The sequence below is a fragment of the Papio anubis genome, chromosome 4 (genome assembly GCF_008728515.1).
Source record: "Papio anubis isolate 15944 chromosome 4, Panubis1.0, whole genome shotgun sequence".
In the NCBI taxonomy this organism is placed as follows: Eukaryota; Metazoa; Chordata; class Mammalia; order Primates; family Cercopithecidae; genus Papio; species Papio anubis.
This window is the reverse complement of record NC_044979.1, coordinates 54,631,310-54,647,910: the sequence shown is the minus strand read 5'-3', so window position 1 is coordinate 54,647,910 and position 16,601 is coordinate 54,631,310. Positions and strand designations below refer to the sequence as shown.

General features: G+C 35.4%; 1 protein-coding gene across 3 annotated transcripts in view; it reads right to left on the bottom strand.

Annotated features, from left to right (window-relative positions):
- ORC5 (origin recognition complex subunit 5) overlaps positions 1-16,601 on the bottom strand; it is an 84,058-nt gene that overhangs the window by 41,305 nt on the left and 26,152 nt on the right. For all 3 annotated transcript variants that reach the window (XR_004183182.1, XM_009203599.4, XM_003896439.3), the window contains exons 9-11: positions 5,781-5,833; positions 4,005-4,117; positions 2,450-2,497 (exon numbers count right to left, since the gene is read on the bottom strand). Coding sequence is in view for 2 of the 3 variants with exons in the window: in XM_009203599.4 (XP_009201863.2) it covers positions 2,450-2,497; positions 4,005-4,117; positions 5,781-5,833 (214 nt within the window). In the remaining variant the exon portion in view is untranslated. The remainder of the gene's footprint in view (positions 1-2,449; positions 2,498-4,004; positions 4,118-5,780; positions 5,834-16,601) is intronic.

Genomic DNA, 16,601 nt, shown 5'->3' with positions numbered 1-16,601 from the left:
TTTCCTTCTCTAGAAAAATTCCACTATCTAGAATTTGATGTATTCTCATGAAGGTTTTATACTACTGCATATGTATCCACAAACAATATACAGCATTGTTTGCATGGTTTAAAATTTTATATAAATGATATCATTTTGAACATACCTCTCTACCAATTGCTTTCTGAGATTTATCCATATAGATACATGTAGCTCTAGTTCATTTTTAAATTACCTTACAGAATTCCATTTTACGACTACTTAAAAAGATTCATTATTATTACAAATAATCCTATGACTGATAATCCTGTACATTTCTCCTTGTGCAAATGTGTGTTTCTCTAAGTAGGACTGCAGGATCAAAGTACAAGGCAGAGTCAGTGTTTCCCAACACTGTTTCTTCTCTGACACACAAGAAGACTCCATTTCTCAGTCTCTTGTGCAGTTAGATAGAGGTCATGTAACTGGGTTCTGCTGGGCCAATGAAATATGAATAGAAGTGATGTAAGCTACTTCCAAGCCTGGTCTTGCACCTTCCTTCCCTTTAGTGGCAACTTCAGAAGCCAAAATGTTTCACTTCATATCACTGTAAGATGAAAGAGGGCCACTCAATTCATATTCAGTTATGCTGTAAGCAACATAAAAACTTCTGTTGTATAAAGCCACCATGGGTTTGGGGGTTTTGTTTGTTTGTTTGAGACAGAGTCTCGCTCTGTCGCCCAGGCTGGAGTGCAGTGGCGTGATCTCAGCTCACTGCAAGCTACGCCTCGCAGGTTCATGCCATTCTCCCGCCTCAGCCTCCCGAGCAGCTGGGACTACAGGCGCCCGCCATCATGCCCGGCTAATTTTTGTTTTTGTATTTTTAGTAGAGATGGGGTTTCACCATGTTAGCCAGGATGGTCTCGATCTCCTGACCTCGTGATCCACCCACCTTGGCCTCCCAAAGTGCTGGGATTACAGGCATGAGCCACTGTGCCTGGGCGAGGTTTGCTTTTTACTACAAGCATAACCAGTCTATCCTAATATTAACATATTAACTTCAGCAGATATTGTCAACCTGCAGAATACGCAGACTCTCACTCTTCTACATTATCACCAGCACTTGAAATCACAGACTTTTTTAGTTTTGTCAAACCAAGAGAATATCTCACTGTTGTTTTAACTTTTTCTCTCATTAGTGAATAAGGCTGACAATCATGTCATGATTATTAGACATTCAGGTTCCTTATTGTATCATTTATCCATTTTGCTATTGAATTTTTGTCTTTTTCTTATTGGTTTGTAATGAGTCTTTAAAAATTCAAGACATTAGGTCAGACATGGTAGCTCATGCCTGTAATCCCAGGAGTTTGGAAGGCTGAGAGGAGTGGATCATTTGAGACCAGTCTCGAACTCCTGGGCTTAGATGAGTCTTGGGTGAAACCCTGTCTCTACAAAAATTAGCCAGGCATGGTGGTGTGTGCCTGTAGTCCCAGCTACTAGGGAGGCTGAGATAGGAGGATCACTTAAGCCCAGGAGGTTGAGGCTGCAGTGAGCCATGATCACGCCACTGCACTGCAGCATGGGTGACAGAGTGAGATCCTGCCTCAAAAACGGATAAATAATAAAAATTCTAAAGGTTAACCATTTGTCTGTTGTAGGAGTTCAAGAACAGTGGTAAACATCATCATAGGCTCTGGAGTCAGGAAGTCCTGGAATTGAGCAAAACTGCCTCTAAGAATAAGGGAAACAAAATTTGCAGTTTCTATAGTGCAGAGTTTATAGTTCAAAATTCTCCATCTTCTGACAAGAGAAGCAACAGTGGTTTGGACATACAAAGTGGAAGAAATGATCTGAATGGTCTAAATGCTGCTTTCACCAGTTTCAACCTTGCCTGACCCCCCCTTCAAAAGTACTTAGTGCTTCTAATCCCTAAACTTTTTCCAGATTCCTAAGGCCAAATCAGCTAAGTTTGAGGCTTAGGTTTTAGCGTTTTCTCCAATCTGCTTGGTCACCTCAATATCTACCTACCATGCAATTCCAATTTCCGGGGATCTCTCATCTGCTTAGTATTTATGAGTTTACCTTTTTTATTTCTTCAATGTCATTGTCATGGGTGCTTCAAAGGGGAAAGAAAAGAGGAAACTGCCTGTATTCAATTGGCTGTATTTAACTAAATAATCCAGGGTAAACTGCTTCATCTACTAAAACACTAAAAAAACTTTGTCAACTCAGTTTTAATCTCCAGCACCAGCTCACTTAAATGTGCCTTCAAATACTGTATTCAACATAACATAACAGTACATATACTGTTTTGTACAGTATATGTACAAAAACGGTACATATACTGTACCGTTACAGTATAACGGTACCATATCAACACAAATAAGTTCCTATATTCAAATGACAAATACAATTACAGATGTATCTATTCCCTATATTATCTTCATTTCCTAAGTTTCTTCCATTAGAGAAATTAAAATGTAAATACCTTTTCGTGTTTTTTTAGAAAGTTGGTTTTCTTGATTTTTCCATGATGCTGCAATTAAGGAAAATAAATTTTAAGTTGAAAAGATAGTATTCCACAAAACCAGAAAACATTATTTATTTAAAACATGGCACACATAATACAAATCTATATATCTTAGGTTTCTAAATAGTTATTCTTCTTATCACCTTGTATATATATTAGACTTCAACATATTTTAGGCCAATTTCATTTAGACTTGGATTGGATGTAAGATTACTTTTGCATGTAAAAAAAAGAATTTCTAAAATAAAATAACGACATTTCCTAAAAGAACTTATTATATTGATTTAGTACAGCATATACATTGCTATAAAAGTGAAATTTCCAAAGAGATATGGATTTTTATTCATCCCATAAACAAGTCTGGCAATTCACATAAAAAACGCTGACAGAGAGCATTTTAGTAAGGCACAATTCACATAATAAACACTGACAGAGAGCATTTTAGTAAGGCACTCAAGATTCAATAGTGGGAGAAAACAATAGATGTGGTCCTTGCCCTCTAGAAACTAAAGAGGGCCAGGTACAGTGGCACACACCTGTAATCCTAGCACTTTGGGAGGCCGGGGTGGGAGGATGACTTGAGGCCAGGAATTTGGGACCTGCCTGGCCAACACAGCAAAACCCTGTCTCTACCAAAAACATAAAATTTAGCCAGGTGTGGTGGCGCACACCTGTAATCTTAGCTACTTGGGAGGCTGAGGCACGAGAATCACTGGAGCCGGGAGGCGGAGGCTGTAGTGAGCCGAGATCACATCACTGCACTCAGGCCTAGGTGACAGAGTGAGACTCGTTCTCAAAAAAATAAAAAATAAAAGTTCTGGAGAGTAGCACAAGACATGATAAATAAATAAATAAATAAATAAATAAATAAATAAATAAATAAAAATTGTTGTAAGTCCAAAGAAGAAAGCAAACATAGGAAACAATAAAGAGGACCTATTTTAAGATAGGTTGTACAGGGAGAACTGCTTTGAGAAGGCAACATTTAAACTGAAGCCTGAAGAATAAGGAGTAGAGAAGAAGCTTTCTAGAAAGACAGAACATACAGACAAAGACCTTAAGGTAGGAAAGAGATTAGAATGTTTTGAGGAAAGAAAAAGGCTAAAGCGACAAGAATATAGTGGGTGAAGAAGAAGAAAAAAACAACAACTCTAAACTGGGATTTCTCTAACTAATGAATGTACAGGACAGGTTCCTTCAGTGTGCTGGATAATAATTCACTATAGTGAGAGTTTTAAAACATCCTCCACACTTTAAACAAAACTCTATGTATTTTTAAAATCTGAATTATTACCTAAAGTATATCTGATTTCCTCTTTTCTATGAAACTGCCTACCTTTTCTCAAATTTCAGATTGTGACATTAATGTAAACCCTTTAAAGAATGAGTCCTAAACATGTATTTGGCAATCTTATTCTAATCTCTTCCCCTTAGAAATTTACAAGTGTTAAGAAATTTCAAAATATTCCTGGGATCTTAAAAAATAAAGTGAAAAAAAGTATGTTATTATTACCTTAAGAAAAAACCTCTTGTCAGTTCTTGCTGGATTGTATGAAGCAAGGTATGCAGCAATTAGAATGAACTTAGAGTAATATGGAAGTTCCACATGAGTATGCGCTGAGAGGCCTATATAACAAAACACTTTGATGAAGTACTTATCAGGCTACCATTGGGTTTTAAGTATCTCTTCTCACTTAACTTTTGATTTCCATATGGTATTCTCTAGTCAAAATGACCTATTTCCTTATCTTAAAAAGTGTCATGATAATGATGGTCGTGGTGGTGATTAACATTATCATTAATGACAGGCTTTACTCAATCTATTATTTTTGCTTGATTCTTCTCATTCTGAAGTCTAAATCCTACTCATTCTTCCCTTCAAGGCCACACTCTCCCTTAAACCCCTGATGTCCCCCTACCACATCAATAGAAAAACGTATTTCTAACTATGAATTCCTACTTTGAGTATTCCCACATAACGTGATGCCTTATATTAACAGTTAACTGTACAGGTTGAGTATACTTTATCCGAAATGCCTGGGACCAGAAGTGTTTTGGATTTTTTCAGATGTTAGAATACTTGTATATACCAGTTGAACATCCCTAAATTCTAAAAAATCAAAGAAAACGAGCATTTCCTCTGAGCTCATGTCAGCACTCAGAAAATTTTGGAGCATTTTCTATTTGGAAGTTTTGGATTCAGAATGCTTAACCTGTACATAAACCATACCCCTTAGTAAACAAAACTATTTGTTGAAGGAGCTATTTGTCTAATTTTTTTTGTATTCCTATATGACAAACTATTTGTATTCCTATATGACAAACTATTTGTCTAATGTTTTTTTGTATTCCTATACTGCCTTGCACATAGGAAATAACTGATGAATGGATAAATAAAACAGTAGGGTCAGTCAAGTAGCACTGATTCTTAAGGGAAGGGAAGAAATCTGATATTTCCTGAAAATCTACTATGTGTCAGACACTGTGTTAGGTGCTTTACTTAAGCATCACTTTGAATCTTTGCAGTATCAATGCTAAATATTCTTCCCATTTTACAAATCAAAAATTGAGCTGGGTTCAAGGTCAAACAGACAGAAAGTAGTGCAAATCAATTACTACAGATTTGTTCTAACTCTGGCATCTATCCCTTTTCCTAAAAACATACAACTAGAAGTCACTTGTAAAGCATCTGGAGCATATAACAACCAAAAAAACACAAAGCAACATCTTAACATCACTATTTCACACCATTTTCTTTAACCATCAGCCACTGACATTTTTTTAAAAATAACATTTTCAATATTTGCTTATTTTTTAAAGTAAAATTAGTTCTATTTAATATGTGGGATGAATCCAAAGTAGCAGTTTTCTTAAAGAAAACAAAAGCACAAAGCTTTCAAAACATAACCACCAAAGTGCATACCCTAAACCGATTAACATAAAATTACATTTTATTCCACAAAACTCATGAAATATAAACATGAGATAAAACTGTCATATAATTAGATTGCTTTAATAAAAGCATTTAAAGCAATAGAAACTGCTTGATTTTCATGATATAATCCAATATTTAGAAAATAGAAAGCTAGTATTCAAACTTTATTTCCTCCCATTAAATTAGAGCTTCAGTTAAAGAAAATTCATTAATCAAAATAGCATTATAGCTTGAAGAGTAAATTCTCTTTTATAACATTGTTTCCTGACTAAATGCTCTTTAGTATTAACTTAGTATCTTGATAATTGGCTAAAGAAGTATCTCTGGTAACTGTCTCAATACTTCCTTTGATACCTTTCAGTTGCCCGGGATCTGTGTCATCTTTCTGTAGCTTTTCCCATTGGGAACTGAAAAAAAAATAGAAGAGCAAAAATGAATTAAAAATATATAAAATCAATATGCTGTACTTAAAACAGAGCCCTAGAAAAACTAAATTTTTAAATTTATTAACAAAATAGAAAATAAAAATATTTACATGCAATAAACTTTGTACCTGTACAAAATAATTTAATGTATATATTAGAATGGCATAAATTTATAAAGCAATATCTAGATATTAACTATTTAATAATCTCTTTTACTATGATCACTGTTGTAGCTATCAAAAAATTTCACCCAAGCTGGGTGTGGTGGCTCATGCCTGTAATCCTAGCACTTTGGAAGTCCAAGGCAGGAGCATCACATGAGGCCAGGAGTTCAAGTCCAGCCTAGGCAACATGCTGAAACCCCATCTCTACTAAAAATACAAAAATTAGCTGGGTATGGTGGTGCATGCCTGTATTCCCAGCTACTTGGGTGGCTGAGGCACGAGAATCACTTGAACCTGGGAGGTGGACGTTGCAGTGAGCTGAGATTGTGCCACTGCACTCCAGCCTGGGTGAGGGTGAGCCTTTGACTTAAAAACAAACAAACAAACAAACAAACAAAAACAATAAATACTACCACCTACCATTCAGTAAAACTCCCAATGTTCTAGTTACCATATTAGATACAATTGTCATATACTATTTCTAAACTCTATAGGAATCCCTCAAAGTAGGTATCACACCAGAAAACTGAGGCTCAAAGATTAAGTCACCCAAGGACATTTAGCCAGTCAATACTGGAGCTATGAGTCGAATCCTTGTAGGATGCTTGCAGAGTTCAAGGTATTTTAATTGCTCCATCCTGGCCTGACTTACAATTAAAACTGCTAAACAACCAAAACACTATTAAGAATATGAAGTGATTACGACATGACAAATTTTTATAAGGCAACACACTATAGTATAATGAGTAAAGAATGCCCTAGGACAGTTTTAGCTGCATGACTTCGAAAAAATGAATTGTTTACTCATAAAAAAAATAAGGCAGTTTGATGCAAAGGTGCTCACCAACTCTAAAACTCTCACAGAACTCTCAAAAATGAGCTAATGTACAGGACTAATTTAAAAATAATGCCAGATTTGAACAATTAAATATCCAAAATCTGCATGAAGAACAGGTTGGAAGAGATAAGGATGAGTGTGGGCCTTCTTTGAGTATACTTTAAAAACAGTAGTTTTAGCTTTTGAAGTATTCTTTGATATTCATCTCTTACGGGTATAGCAATCAACAAGTTTATTTTATTTTCCCCTTTCTCTTTTCCTTCTTTTCCCATTTTTTTAAAGTTGTAATAATCCTACCTTGTCAGAATACATAATATTTACATACTATTCTTCTACTCTTATTTCCACCTTAATTTTAGTTTGGAGCTAAACTTAATTAAATTCAATGTTCATTATGAATCCTTTTGTTCGTTTCTCCAGTCATCTCTTTCACATTAAGGTTGTCCTAAGAAATGCCTTATGAGTAGTGTTCTCTGAGTTCTTCCATATTTAATAGTGTTTTTTCTCTAGCCTTGATAGTTGAATGACAGGATGACTGAACATGAAATTATTTGGCTTACACTTCCTTTCTCCTTGAGTTTCCTGAAATTGTTGATATACTTGTTGTCTTGCTTTTTCACTGACTGACTTTCCTTTGTAAGGGACTTATATTTTTTTGCCTGAAAGCTCAGAGATTTTTTTCTGTTATTTTTAAAGTCTAAATGCTTTCCAAGAAGTCTCTGTGGTAGGCTGAATAATGGCCCTGCCTCCAAAGATATCAAAGTCCAAATCCCTAGAACGTGTGAATACGTTCTTATGGGGTAAAAGGGACTTAGCAGATGTCACTGAGTTAAGGATCTTCAGGTAGACATTACACTGCATTATCCAGATATGCCCAATATAGTCACAAGGATCCTTCTAAGAGGAAGACAAGTCAGACATAAGAGAAAATGCTACGCTGCTAGCTTAGAAGATGGAGAATGGAACTACAAGCCAGGGAATGAAGGCAGCCTCTAGAAGTTAGAAAAGGCAAAGAAACAGATTCTCCTTGAGAGCCTCCAGAAGGAAAGCCCTGCGGACCCATTTTAGACTTCTGACATACAAAACTGTAAGACAGTAACAATGTGTTGCCTTAAATCACTAAATTTCTGATAATTTATTACAGTACAATATACTAGTACAGTTTCAGAATTGATCATTCTGGATTAATTGGAAAAATAAACTGTTTTGATGTGTAAAGCTAGGTTTTCTATTTCTGGAACGTTTTCTTGGATTATAATTTTAGATCTTAATTCCAATCCATCGTTGTTTTGTGTCTTCAGGAACTCCAATTAAATATATGTTAAATCTTATTTGTCTATCATATTTGTCACACCCTACCTGATTATTTTGACCTCTTTTTTTAGTTTTGTTCTCTTGGTTATTTTTGGTCTTCTCCTCAATGTCCCTTATTATATTCTCAGTTGAATGTAGTTTCCTTTGGATATCTTATTTTTTCATTTTCATTTCCGAGATAACTACTATTGCCTGAACTTTGTTCCTGAGTTTGATCAACTTTTATTTCACATCCCCCTGTTCTTTGTCCATTTATTCTAAGTTACTGAATTTCAAAATTAAAGTATGCTTTCCATACCTGAAAATGCTTTTTAAACAAACCTAAATCAAGTCAAGGTGTCGTATTGCAGTCTTCCTCTGCATTGTTTTGGGTGTTAAGGGGGAAATTTTCATCAACTAAACTGTTTTATTCACGTTTTCTGTTTCTTCCTAAATAATACCTTTACATGGCTTTTCCATGTTGTCTTTTTTTCATTTTGAAATGCCTAATGTTTGGCTTGGTCAGTAATAACAGGTGATTTTATGAATGCAGGGGTAAGGTTGTGGGGTGGCAAGATTACTTAATTCCAAAGTGCTCCCTTCTGGAAAAATAATGAAGTCAAGTTTCTTTAATATATGGTGCTATTATGAAAAGGAGGGATTAGCTTCTGATTTTGTAATTTCTTTTTTATTTGGGGGACAAGAGGAATCTTTAATTTCTATCCTTTCTTTCCATTCTTTTCCTTCATTACCAACTCTCAAAGGAGTATCACACTCTTCTGAATCAACTACTTGTCTCCCCTCAAAACAGTACTTTCCCAAGACTACCATGCTAACTCTGGTCCCACATACTCTTAAAACAAAAAAAAATACAAAAAATTAGGTGTGGTAGCGCATGCCTATAGTCCCAGCTACTCAGGAGGCTTAGGTGGTAGGATCACCTGGACCCAGAGAGGTTGAGGCTGTAATGAGCTGTGATCTTGCCACCGCACTCCAGTCTGGGCGAGAGAGTGAAACCCTGTCTCAAAAAAATGAAAAACAAAATGTCACTTTGATCCTCCAGTAGCCAGTGCTCTCTAATCCTTCCAGCCTCAGAACTGTTCAATACTTTCTCACTCAGGGTTGAACTCTCTTTCTTCAAGCGATTTCATTTTTATTTCACCCCTACTAGTCAACCCATCCCCTGTACCAACAATCTTCTCTTTTCCTTTCAGTCTTTGTTTGACTTTTCACTTCAGCATGAGCTCCAGAGCCGACCCTGCTGGTTTCAGTTGATCACTTCACTACTGATATATACAGCAATCTCTAACTCCTATTAATACAGCAGGCAAGAGTTACGGGTGGTTCTATTGGCTCTCTTTATTGATATTGCGGACAGAAATAAAGTGGCCATAATTATCCTATGAGACTAGAAGTCCTTTCATTATTATGTAAGAATCATTTTAACAAGCAAACAAGTTTTCCCACATTTAGAAGATCACAAGCTTTTCCATTCTATGATTTCCAAAAACTCTCGTTAAATGAATTTTTGTTATTGAAAAGGGAAAAGGAATAATAGTATCTTTGTAGTATTTCTGCTAATTAAGAAAGAAACTATTAAATTTTTACCTGAATTATAGGCTAATCAGCTAATTAAACTGAAATCAAATAAAATTATTAAGGAAAAGTATTTAGTGATAGAATACAGCATTCATGAGAGAAAAACTGTAAAAAAAATTGACTAGAAAGAAAAGCAGATAGTGTTGATGTTTTTAGGTTTCCTATATTAATTTGTAATCTAGGCTTAATCTAATATCTAATAAGACACTTTAATATTCACAATAATTTTCAGATATATTATCTAAATCTTGTAAGGACTTTTACAGGAGGAAGCCAAGGCCTAGAGGTCTTAGGACTTGTTAAGATCATATATAGCAGACAATGGCTGAGCTGGAAGTCAAAATCACGTTCTTCTCACACACTATGTGCCACCATGTCTCTCCTGAGCTGTTTCTCTACTAAGAAATTTTAATAACAGAAATATGTCGATTTATAATGGCTCATCTATTTATTTTATAATCAAATTTTCATTATATCATTCAAATATCTAGCATAAATATGGCAAAGCTAGTACTGACTTTCCTATAGCTTTCCAGGTTTTTTTTAAAAAAAAGCTTTGTTACAAATTGTGTAACATAATGGAGTCACGTGTGCTAAAACCCCCAACAAATAGAGCCGGGGAAGGCCACGAAGAAAGGGTTCTCATGGATAATGCTTGATAAAACAACTATCGCAAAAAACTGGAAAAAACCATAATCTTGCACAAAGGCCATCATAACCTTACACAAAAATCCTGTGAGGATGTTTGCCCAGCAACTGCCTGTCAAACTCCGAACTGGTACCACCTTTGTTATTGATCCTTGTAGCCAAGAATAATTATCTCAAAATAATTATGTAATTCTCCTCATTCTTCCTTTAAAAACCTTTGTCTCCCTTTACCTCCCTGAATATGCAGTTTACTACAACGTGCATTCCCATTGCAATGCCCATTCTCAAACAGATAAATCATTTTCTTTTAGAGTCCCTCTCTGTTATTTAGGTTGACATATCTTGAGTCAAAAGTGGGACTTGCAGCAAGATCACCTTCAGAAGGACTCAGCAATTCTAAGAACTGGTAAATAGTACTCACTTGAGCCCTCTGAGCCTTCTGCTTCCGCGGCTCACCTTTTCTGCCCTGGTGAGCCTCCTGCTTTTTGATGGAAGCTCCTGAATTCATTCAGGATCTGATTAAGGCCACCTTAATAAAGGGCCTTACAATCCTCTTGGGATAATAACAACTTTTTGCCTTTTCTGGCAATCCCTTTCTGGAACAAGGACAAGTGTCCTTCTGGTTTGAATACTCTGGTTATTATAAAATTTGTGTTCTGTGAGGTATGTCTTTTCTGGTGAATTCACTTCTGGTTCTGCATGCCTAATTTAGTATTTTGTTTAATCTGCATACCTGGGTTTAAAATTTTTGTGACTACTCTTATCTTGGTTTAATTTTGGTTTGGTAACATACATCTGTAAATAATTTAGCTCTTTTCCCTTGCTTATTTCTAAGAATCTACAAGAAGCAAAAATAAACATTCTAAATGGTAGGCACATGATGGCTAATTAAAAGCCACTACAATGGTCACCACCATCAAACACTAGTCCAAATGCTTAATATTCCCTGACAAGACATTCTAAATGGTAGGCACATGATGGCTAATCAAAAGCCACTACAATGGTCACCACTATCAAACACTAGTCCAAATGCTTAATATTCCCTGACAAGATTTATAGGATTTTCTTTGTTCTTGAGTGATTAATAAGAAACAAAATGGGATCCTCAAATTCTAAAGGCATGCCAAAACAATCTTCCTTTGGGGATTCCAGCCAGCTATATTATGGACTATTCTTGGGCATATTTTTTAACTGATGGGCAAATTGTTACAGAAGGTAGCTAGTCAGGCATAAGCAGGACAGGAGAAGTCTCCCCCTACCGCATCAGGAATGTCAGGCGACCCTAGGGTGATGGGCAGGCTATTGTCACACTGTATCTCTAATAATTGGTCACAGCTGGCACCATGCAAAGGCAGTCTCCCAATAGATAGAAACACCTGAAACTGGTGATCAGAGGCTTTCCAATAAGATCTCAGGAGTTGTGTAGGTAAGCTCAGGTATGTGCAGTACGAGGCAAAATAGAGGCATTTAACTACTATACGACCTTCCAGGGACATTCCACTGGTAAGGGAAGAACACCTCCAGTGAGCATGTGTACAAGGCCAGTAAACACACTGCACATGCTCACCTCCCAAGGGCTAGCAGGCCACTGCGCACATGGACAGCCCATCACAAGGGAAGAATTAGAGAAGGGTTGCAGGAACCCAGAAGTAAGCCAACATGTAAAACTCTAAGTCAAAGGTCAATGGGGCACTTATCTTTCAAGTCGCCTGCTTGGCTTTCTTACAAGTGTACTTCCTTTTGTTCCTGCTCTAAAGCTATATAATAAACTTGCACTCCTGCTCTAAAACTTGCCTCAGTCTCTCCTTCTGCCTTATGTTTCTTGGTAGAATTCTTTCTTCTGGGAAGAAAAGAATTGAGGTTGCTGCAGGCCCAAATGGATTTGCCACGACATCAAGGAAAATTTGGAGCACAATAGCCATTATTTGAACTATTTAAACTTATTTAAAAAACTGTAACCAACGAAAGAATTAAAATATGCAGAGCATTCTAATTTCTCTACTTCTCTGTTTTTTTCCTGCCTACTTTGAATCTAATAACTTTTTCTGCTGGTATTGAGACAAACTTGCTGCTATGGCATTCAAGCCAGGATAGAAACAAAAGGGGAAAAAATTTTAGAGTGCTTTCAAATTATTGTTTTACAAATTACATCAGCTCCATGGCAACTGACAACCTAGACATTTTCTGGAAATGTAAATTTAGGTTTGCCTTACTAACAATCGCTTTGAGTGATGGAACAGTTAATTAAAGAGTTGATAGTTCTAAAAGAAAAGAGATAAATGTTTATAAGAGTCAGTCTCTCAGATCAAAGAGGTCAAAATCTTGAGCTCAGAGCAATAATACAACATTTCTCTATCTGGCATAAAAATGGCTTCGTCTGCCACGCAGGGACTAGAAAAAGTTGAAACAAACCAACCAAAACACCCCGCTAAAACACTTCCTCATCTGCACCAACTAGTCAAGCAAATGAGACCAATAAACAAAAGACAGACTTGTTACTAATTCTAGGATACTTGGAGATTTTTTTCTTATATAATTCAGTTAGTCCTATCTAAAAAATAAAAACATTGGAATGTGTAACACTAAACTCATCTGAAACTGAAAAAAAGATAAAAAGAAGTGTTTTTAAAAATCAAACTGCTATGGAAACTGCTTTATCCAAAATGTTGGTCCAGTCTTCATAAGATTGCCTACTGGGACAAATACAGTTTAGTCATGAGAACAGGTCCCACTTTTATCAGAAATATAGTTTGGATCCAACTATCTTTTTACAAACTGGTGTGTATATGTGTTTGTGTTTATATGTGTATACACGTGTTGCGTTTTATGTTGTGTCTACATGGTAAAATCTGGCACAGTTGTCCAGAAATCCCTTAGGGAATTCTATTCAGATTGGCTTAAATAATAATGAAAACTGTTAAAATATACAGTAATTAAACCAAATGACATGTGACTTAAATGAACCTTTAATAAATAAGCTAGTTATCTAGGAAAGGCATAGAAAGGGAAAGCCTGGCTGCATTAAAGGCTTTACAGGGCCATTTCAAAATATGTCAAAGAAATATTTTGGGGTAAAATATTTTGATTTCCTTTATTGTCTGCTGTCTGTCATGTGATTCTGTATCAGAGTCCAGTTGGAATTTAGTTTCTTATTTACACAGAGTCTGTTTTGTCACTCTTATGATCTCTCTCATTTAATGTTAATGATGGTTAGTTGTGCCTAAGCTCCAAAAGGGAGGGGCTATAATGGATGTGTCTAGCCTCCCTTTCCCTCAAGGCCAGGAATAGAGTTTTTCAGGTTTCTGTGGGGTCCCCTTCGCCCAGGAGTCCATTTAGTTCGTTAGGGAGCTTAGGATTTTATTTTTTATGTACAGTAGTTCAATACTTTTTAAAATATAAAAATAAATAAGCAAGCTGGTTTTAAACTTGTTGATAAAATAAAAATAGAAATGTCTTCAGAACTGTCAGCATAAATTTTTGCCGGAATTTATGGGCCAGGTAGTTTTATATTTGTCTCCACTAGACAAGAGGTTTTAATAAGGTATAAGGGTTTGACACAAAAGTACAAAACTATAAACTCAGCCTAAAAACAGAACAATCTTTGTTTGTGTAACTCTTTGATAAATAAGACTAATTTAATATTGTTGGTTTAATAAAAACAGCTGTATCTCCAAAGTAATCAGCAAAATACCCACAACTTTAACTTTAAGGTTCTCACTTAGGTGAATACCTGATATTCATAGCCTATAAAAATGATTAACATGGAAATAGCTTGAACTAATGACCAGCCTTGGCTAATGCCTCAGTTTTCATAAGAAATCTACTTATAATTGTTAAAAATAAATAAATTAGATGAATGTAGGTGGCATAAACATTTATAAATAGTTGAATTAGATAACACTCATTAAATGTCTGAATCGCTTCCAAATAAGATAAAATACTGAAATATAAATTACTAAACATAAGTTTGCTCTTGGCTTCTTAATGTCTATAAAAGGACTATATTTGGGACTATCACTACACATAAAAGGTTATAGAGACACATATTTATAAAATTATAAAATTGCTCTCATCTATAAAAAACTGATATGTGACAAAGTTTCTTGCTTCCTAGGTTTTTACTAGAAACTGAGGTTACTAAAAGTAACCTTAACAATTCTAATTAACATATATAATTCTGTACACAAAGTATACCCCCCAAAATAGGATATGTTTTTAATGAGAATTATTTTTTTAAATTTTACTTTATGTTCTAGGATAAATGCGCAGAACGTGCAGGTTTGTTACATAGGTACACATGTGCCACGGGCTTTTTTCATGTTTGTTAGCCACATAAATGTCTTCTTTTGAGAAGTGTCTGTTCATATCCTTTGCCCACTTTTTGATGTGGTTGTTTTTTTCTTGTAAGTTTGTTAAAGTTCCTTGTGGATTCTGGATATTAGACCTTGGCCAGAGGGGTAGCTTGCAAACATTTTCTCCCATTCCGTAGGTTGCTTGTTCATTCTGATGATAGTTTCTCTTACTGTGTAGAAGCTATTAAGTTTGATTAGATCCTGTTTGTCAATTTTGGCTTTTGTTGCAATTGCTTTTGGTGTTTTAGTCATGAAGTCTCTGCCCACACCTATGTCCTGAATGGTATTGCCTAGGTTTTCTTCTTTTGCCCACACCTATGTCTGAATGGTATTGCCTATGGTTTTGGGTTTTACATTTAAGTCTTCACTTCATCTTAATTTTTGTATAAGGTGTATGAAGGGGTCTAGTTTCTGTTTTTCTGCATATAGCTAGCCAGATTTCCTAGCACCATTTATTAATAAGGTTACTAAAAGTTACCTTAACAATTCTAATTAACATATATAATTCTGCACACAAAGTGTATCCCAAAACGTAAGATGTGTTTGTAATGAGAATTCTTAAAAAGCCAAAAAAAAGTTTTCTTTATTGAGAAAAAAGAATAATTTTGTCTAAATTCTGAAGGTTATTTAAGGTTATTTTAAAATGTAAATTTAAGAAAATAGAAACATGATAGAAAGGAACCAGTAAGTAGGAGACACAGATGTGTAAAGTTAAGGGTATAAATATGTATTTTAGGTAAAAGAAGGTTAAAAAGAAAAGTGAATTTTTTTTTTTTTTAAGAGACAGGGTCTCACCATATTGCCCAGGCTGGTCTTGAACTCCCATGCTCAAGCAATTCTCCTGCCTTGGTCTCCCAAAGTGCTGGAATTACACGTGTGAAGCATCACACCCAGTCAAAAAAAAGGATAAATTTGAGAAATAATTTTGTGTGGTAAATATTTTGTCCTAAATGTAGTTATTTAAAAGTATAAGAAAATAACTAAAGATCTAAGCATGTCATGGACAGTTTATGTAAATCATTATAAGGTTTGTGACGGGTAGATTTATTAAACAAATTTGCGTATGATCAAGTTGGCTGTAATTAGAAGGGAATTATTTGTAAGTCTTTCCAAAGATTAAAGTTTGAGATAAATATATCCCTCAATCCTCAATACAAAACTAAAAATTTGGTCCACTACATTAGAAAAAAAAAATTTTTTTTTCCTGTTTCACAGTCTTCATTTAATTTTCTAGTTTCACATTTGTAAAGCTGTCTTCTTCACTTAGGACGGTAATTTCATTTCTTGAGGTAGAGTTTTCCTCTTAAAGCTCCTCAGATTTATATCTCAGAAGTTTAACGTTTGCTGCATCTTACTGCATACATCACTGCTTTCAACTCTTTCTCCCCTTGAAAAAGTATACCTTTAATCCTGACTGAGGTGGTAACGCTCTCCTTTAACTTTTTCATCAGCTCCTGTAACTTTTTTCCTCTGATTATAACTCTGCTGTTACAGTCTTAATTCTAAAATATTTGTCTTCATGGCCTACAAAAGCAATGTTTTCCTCCAGTATAACTTGATTCTGTACAATTGGCTTTTCTGAATGTGTCTGAATTATTCCATGTAACCAGGAAAGTTCCCATGCTGTTACTAAAAGCCATGTATTTCCCTGCTCAAGGTACTAGTTTTCTTGTTTACACTCATGGTGTGTTCTCATAACCTTGACCACACATTCTTCCTGTGTCTGATTACATTCAAATACTGTTTTTGCTGGATTCAACTTCCAGGTTATCTAAATGGGCTTCCCATAAGGAGAAGCAATCACACTGCAAGAGGTTTTTCTCTACTTTTTTGGTAACTGGCCCAAGAAACAAATA